At 45.0% G+C, this 7510-nt stretch overlaps 1 protein-coding gene across 1 annotated transcript; it reads right to left on the bottom strand.

The window, feature by feature from the left end:
- Positions 1 to 1819: 1819 nt before the first annotated feature.
- Positions 1820 to 6056, bottom strand: wnt4 (wingless-type MMTV integration site family, member 4). Its single transcript, XM_038969575.1, has 5 exons — positions 5982 to 6056; positions 3632 to 3785; positions 3374 to 3505; positions 2638 to 2780; positions 1820 to 2541 (listed from the first exon to the last, which is right to left on the bottom strand). The coding sequence occupies exons 2-5, from the start codon at positions 3753 to 3755 to the stop codon at positions 2071 to 2073; spliced, it is 870 nt and encodes a 289-aa protein (XP_038825503.1). The 5' UTR covers positions 3756 to 3785; positions 5982 to 6056; the 3' UTR covers positions 1820 to 2070.
- Between the last annotated feature and the right edge of the window lie 1454 nt (positions 6057 to 7510).

Genomic DNA, 7510 nt, shown 5'->3' with positions numbered 1-7510 from the left:
ACTGTATCTGTATATATGTATCTGTATGTATGTATCTGCATATATGTATCTGCATATATGTATCTGTATATATGTATCTGTATATATGTATCTGTATGTATGTATCTGTAGCTGTATGAATCTGTATGTATCTGTATATATGTATCTGTATGTATCTGTATATATGTATCTGTATATATGTATCTGTATATATGTATCTGTATATATGTATCTGTATGTACTGTATCTGTATATATGTATCTGTATGTATGAATCTGTATGGGAAAACTTCCTACTGGTCTGACACAGACTAAGGCTGGATTCTATCGTATTGTGGGTTATAGGCATTGGTTAAAAAAAAAATGCAATTTCCGATTGAGCAGACATATGCAGCGTTTATCATGAATGGGATCTCCGTGAAGGCGAACATTACATTTCAGAGCTGCAGTGCCTATAACCCGCGATCAGATTGAATTCCAGCCCATAACTGATTCTGTGAGTTCTTCTGTGAGTAATTCTGATTTTGTGACTGATTTCATGAGTGGAGCAGCATCAGGGCTATACGGGACAAATGTCCACACAACTAAACCGCTACTCAACCCCAACACAACACGGTCATGTACACCTGGACCACAAATCATAATGTCTGTCAGTCCGCATTCCTACTCTGGGCGGTAAAGTCTGTTCTCTCAGACCGACAGGCAGGCGTGTCTCTCCCTTTACATCCAGTGAAGCAGCAGCAAGATGGAGGGAAAACTCAGCTCCCCCACTCTCCCTTTCCCAGGTCCAATATGTCCTACCCTCAGTTCCCCTCTCCCCTTCCCAGGTCCAATATGTCCTACCCTCAGTTCCCCTCTCCCCTTCCCAGGTCCAATATGTCCTACCCTCAGTTCCCCTCTCCCCTTCCCAGGTCCAAAATGTCCTACCCTCAGTTCCCCTCTCCCCTTCCCAGGTCCAATATGTCCTACCCTCAGTTCCCCTCTCCCCTTCCCAGGTCCAATATGTCCTACCCTCAGTTCCCCTCTCCCCTTCCCAGGTCCAATATGTCCTACCCTCAGTTCCCCTCTCCCCTTCCCAGGTCCAAAATGTCCTACCCTCAGTTCCCCTCTCCCCTTCCCAGGTCCAATATGTCCTAACCTCAGTTCCCCTCTCCCCTTCCCAGGTCCAATATGTCCTAACCTCAGTTCCCCTCTCCCCTCCAGTCCACCCTCACCCACCCCAAATCACTCACAACAATATCAAATAAGTTAAAAAACAAAACAAAGAGCAATCACATCAATTAGTATCAACTGAGAGTGAGGGAGGGGGAGGGAAAATACTCTCTGTTGGGACTTGGGACTTGAAAAACATACACTGAGTATACCAAACATTAAAAACACCTTCCTAATATTGAGTTGCACCCCCCCTTCTGCCCTAAGAAGAGCCTCAATTCGTCGGGTCATGGACTCTAGGTGTTGAAAGCTTTCCACAGGGATGCTGGCCCATGTTGACTCCAATGCTTCCCACAGTTGTGCCAAGTTGGCTGGATGTCCTTTGGGAGGCGGACCATTCTTGAACCAGACAGAATACTGTTGAGCATGAAAAACCCAGCAGCGTTGCAGTTCTTGACACAAACCGGTGCGCCTGGCACCTACTACCATACCCCGTTCAAAGCACTTACATGTTTTGTCTTGCCCATTCACCCTCTGAATGGCACACACACACACACAATGTCCTCTCCATCTACACTGATTGTAGTGGCTTTAACAAGTGACATCAATAAGGAATCATAGCTTCACCTGCATTCACCTGGTCAGTCTATGCCACCTAACGTTTAGTATACTCAGTGTATATTTGGCATTTTAGTTTTTACATCCTGTGCGTGTGTAAGATGTTCCTTGAACATTGTATGAACATGTCCTCTGCTTGGCTGTCTCTGTCTGGCTGTTCCCGTGGTCTGTTGTAAAAGGAATCAGGGTGGCTTTGAAATAGGGGGTAGAGGAAAACCACAAACACCCCCCACCCTCCCTTTCTCCCTCCCTCCCCAAGTGCAGGTGAGGAGGGAGAGAGTGGGGAAATTGTTTGGGTCTCCATTGGGGGTTTCCATGGTGATCACCGGCAGGTGTGCATCTCCACCATCTTGCGGCACTGTTTGCACTTGACGTAGCAGCACCAGTGGAACTTACAGCTGCACCTGTCCACCACCTCCACCTCCTCTGTCTGGAAGCCCCGGCCGCAGCACATCAGCTCACAGCCATCGATGGCCTTCGACGTCCGGTTACACTGCCGCCCCGCTGTACCCAGCATGCCTGGTGTGCGCGGGTCGTGGTCACAGAAGTCAGGGCTGGGCTCCAGGTAGACCAGGTCTTCGTCTGTGTGAGGTTTGAACTGGGAGTTCCGTGGCACCAGGACCTTGGTGGTGCCCACCTTGCGCTGCTCCACCTCTGTGGCGCCGTCAAACTTCTCCTTGATGACGTTGCCCACCTTGCGGAATGGGGGCATGGCCTTCCAGCAGGTCTTCACCTCACAGGACCCTGACACGCCATGACACTTACACTCCACACGCATGTGGCTCAGGATGGCCTGCAGAAGGACAGAAAGAATGCATGTTTTATCTCCTGTTCTCTTCTTTGCTGTTGAGTTTGCTAGGACATATTTGTTTGTTGTGATATGTCATACCTTCCTCCCGGCCTCGTTGTTGTGTAGGTTCATGAGTGCTTTGCTGGGGGACTGTCCTTTACTCCTCTCCCTTACGTCAATGAAGGACTGAGAGAAGGCCACTCCGTATGCTATGTTATCACTACAACCTGACCACTGGAACCCTGGAGGAAGGGAGAGAGAGACACGGAGAGAGAGAGAGAGACATGGAGAGAGACACACAGAGAGAGAGAGACGGAGAGAGAGAGAGAGACACACAGAGAGAGAGACAGGGAGAGAGACACACAGAGAGAGAGACACGGAGAGAGACATGGAGAGAGACACACAGAGAGAGAGACAGGGAGAGAGACACACAGAGAGAGAGACACAGAGAGAGAGAGAGACACGGAGAAAGACACACAGAGAGAGAGACAGGGAGAGAGACAGGGAGAGAGAGACACAGAGAAAGAGAGACAGGGAGAGAGAGACACAGAGAAAGAGACACGGAGAAAGAGAGACAGGGAGAGAGAGACACAGAGAAAGAGAGACAGGGAGAGAGACTCAGGGAGAGAGAGAGACAGAGAGAGAGACAGAGAGAGAGAGAGCGTTAGCAGTCAAACATCTGAGATAAATGTGTGTGTGTGTGTGTGTGTGTGTGTGTGTGTGTGTGTGTGTGTGTGTGTGTGTGTGTGTGTGTGTGTGTGTGTGTGTGTGTGTGTGTGTGCGTGCGCGCGCGCGCGCGTGCGTGCGAGTGTGCGTGCTTGTGCGTGTGTCCTACCCTCCGGACTGACTCCATGGACGTTGCGGTCGCAGCCACATTTCTCCAGCTCTCCGCTGCTGCAGGCCCGGGTCACAGCGAACGCCACACTGGCTGCTGAGATGGCATACACAAAGGCTGCCTCCCGAGTGCCTGTCACAAATAAACAGGCAGACAATAAATACACAACTACATTCATCACAGATCAGGCAGTACGTTTTTATCTTCAGACATAAAAGTATATTTATTCTAAAATTTGTTCTTGATAATGAGCCGTACCCTGTGTGACAATCTTGCCAAAGACAGGCATGGTTTCCAGCGTGGAGCAGTTCCATCGGCGGTTCCGGAACTGAAACTGGCACTCGTCTATTGCTAGCTGTGCTCCACGCCGAACAGCATCCATCACCTCCACACTCCGCTTACAGATCTGCACCTGGTTAGAATAATGATCATAACATTACAGATCTGCACCTGGTTAGAATAATGATCATAACATTACAGATCTGCACCTGGTTAGAATAATGATCATTACATTACAGATCTGCACCTGGTTAGAATAATGATCATTACATTACAGATCTGCACCTGGTTAGAATAATGATCATTACATTACAGATCTGCACCTGGTTAGAATAATGATCATAACATTACAGATCTGCACCTGGTTAGAATAATGATCATAACATTACAGATCTGCACCTGGTTAGAATAATGATCATTACATTACAGATCTGCACCTGGTTAGAATAATGATCATCACATTACAGATCTGCACCTGGTTAGAATAATGATCATCACATTACAGATCTGCACCTGGTTAGAATAATGATCATAACATTACAGATCTACACCTGGTTAGAATAATGATCATAACATTACAGATCTGCACCTGGTTAGAATAATGATCATTACATTACAGATCTGCACCTGGTTAGAATAATGATCATAACATTACAGATCTGCACCTGGTTAGAATAATGATCATAACATTACAGATCTGCACCTGGTTAGAATAATGATCATTACATTACAGATCTGCACCTGGTTAGAATAATGATCATAACATTACAGATCTGCACCTGGTTAGAACAATGATCATCACATTACAGATCTGCACCTGGTTAGAATAATGATCATTACATTACAGATCTGCACCTGGTTAGAATAATGATCATAACATTACAGATCTGCACCTGGTTAGAATAATGATCATACCATTACAGATCTGCACCTGGTTAGAATAATGATCATTACATTACAGGTCTGCACCTGGTTAGAATAATGATCATAACATTACAGATCTGCACCTGGTTAGAATAATGATCATTACATTACAGATCTGCACCTGGTTAGAATAATGATCATCACATTACAGATCTGCACCTGGTTAGAATAATGATCATAACATTACAGATCTGCACCTGGTTAGAATAATGATCATAACATTACAGATCTGCACCTGGTTAGAATAATGATCATAACATTACAGATCTGCACCTGGTTAGAATAATGATCATAACATTACAGATCTGCACCTGGTTAGAATAATGATCATCACATTACAGATCTGCACCTGGTTAGAATAATGATCATTACATTACAGATCTGCACCTGGTTAGAATAATGATCATTACATTACAGATCTGCACCTGGTTAGAATAATGATCATAACATTACAGATCTGCACCTGGTTAGAATAATGATCATTACATTACAGATCTGCACCTGGTTAGAATAATGATCATAACATTACAGATCTGCACCTGGTTAGAATAATGATCATTACATTACAGATCTGCACCTGGTTAGAATAATGATCATAACATTACAGATCTGCACCTGGTTAGAATAATGATCATAACATTACAGATCTGCACCTGGTTAGAATAATGATCATAACATTACAGATCTGCACCTGGTTAGAATAATGATCATAACATTACAGATCTGCACCTGGTTAGAATAATGATCATAACATTACAGATCTGCACCTGGTTAGAATATTGATCATCACATTACAGATCTGCACCTGATTAGAATAATGATCATCACATTACAGATCTGCACCTGATTAGAATAATGATCATAACATTACAGATCTGCACCTGGTTAGAATAATGATCATAACATTACAGATCTGCACCTGGTTAGAATAATGATCATAACATTACAGATCTGCACCTGGTTAGAATAATGATCATAACATTACAGATCTGCACCTGGTTAGAATAATGATCATAACATTACAGATCTGCACCTGGTTAGAATAATGATCATAACATTACAGATCTGCACCTGGTTAGAATAATGATCATCACATTACAGATCTGCACCTGATTAGAATAATGATCATCACATTACAGATCTGCACCTGATTAGAATAATGATCATAACATTACAGATCTGCACCTGGTTAGAATAATGATCATTACATTACAGATCTGCACCTGATTAGAATAATGATCATCACATTACAGATCTGCACCTGGTTAAAGAGAATGTTAAATGACTTGTATCTTGAATTCAAAGACTTGGACATAACTTCTATAACTTATGTACCATCTTGTCATACCCTGCCAACCTTACAAACCTGAAAATATGACCACAGTTTGTCATGGTAGATGTGTACCTGTCTCTGGATGAGTCCTCGCAGGCGTTCACATGTCTCCTCATCACTGATACTGCCCACCGACGACAGCTTAGCCAGGTACCTTACAGAGACACAGAGAAGGGGGGGGGAATTAATATTAAATATTAAATTAGACAGATAACAACACAATGAACCCTCCAATTACTTAGATGATATAAAAGTGTCCATAGACAGACACAGATGCCTCAGCATGGGCTATGTATAGGTTTAGTTCTACAGCCTGATAGGGAGAAGTTTGGCGGAGAGAATTTGGCTCCCATGACGTTGTGGGAACGTTCTGGTCATCATGTTGAGAGGAGGGAAAGAGGTTTATCATACACACCACCTCCAGGACACATAGGTCACTCCTCTCTCCTTCAGTCTCATATCTCTTTGGGTAAAAGCACCTACAGAAATAGGCCCATTTCATACGCTCATCACAGACACACTCTTCACCAGAACTTCCCACGGAGGGGCTGTCTGAGCCTTGTCTGTGGCCCTCCCTCTCCCTCTCTGTCCATCACCTTACTCTCCTCCTGCTCTCCCTCACCTTGCCCTTCTCCCTCTCTCTCTCTGTCAGTCTCTCTGTCCTTCTCTCCCTCCTATGTTGACAGGGTATCATTAGGTAAGGTTGATTGGGGTCTCTCCCAGGGCTGATAGTCCACACACCTCCTTCTAGCCTTCCACCCTCACCACCCTTCCTCAACAGCCCAGATAACCTCTTTCTCTTCCTCTCCCCATCTGTCTCTGTCTCTCCTTCTCTCACAGTCACCTCCTCTCCTCAATGGTCAGATAACCTCGACCGTGACCACTCGACCACACCCTCCCTCCGACAGTCTTGTCTATACAGCAGGGTGACCTCACTATCACACCACTGCTCCCATCCTCTCCTCCTCTGTCTGACAACAACAACCAATCACTTTCTATTCATGAAGTGGTACAGGATCAGTTCATAACCAACTGTCTACACCAACAGAGAAGATGGTAAATACTAAACAAATGACTGAACATGTAGAATCACGTTTCTCTCTTCAGTTTTGTCATGTACCTGAGAATAACGGCTGCATCATTCTCTTCATGTAACGTTCATCAGTTAAAGAATTATCTTCCCTCCATTTCTACATACCACTCTTCCTTCAGTAAAAGACATTGAAGTTCCTCTACAGCTATACAACAATAAGACCCTCAACCTTGAGCAGTGTGCTCTGTATGTTTGGGTCTACAGTCTCCACACATCCAGCTGTGAAACCTCTTCTGAACACTGGAGAATCCTTGTCTGGCTGTACTGCAGCTAGTGAGACACAGCAACATAAACCTGTCCCCCTCAGCATTCAATACCTTTGCACACACACACGCATGCACGCAGGCAGGCACGCAAACACACACACACGCATGCACGCAGGCAGGCAGGCAGGCAGGCACGCAAACACACACACACACACACACACACACACACACACACACACACACACACACACACACACACACACACACACACACACACACACACACACACACACACACACACA

The sequence above is a fragment of the Salvelinus namaycush genome, chromosome 2, assembly GCF_016432855.1.
Source record: "Salvelinus namaycush isolate Seneca chromosome 2, SaNama_1.0, whole genome shotgun sequence".
Lineage (NCBI taxonomy): Eukaryota > Metazoa > Chordata > Actinopteri > Salmoniformes > Salmonidae > Salvelinus > Salvelinus namaycush.
Note: the sequence above shows the minus strand (reverse complement) of the source record. Positions and strands in the feature narration are given on the sequence as shown.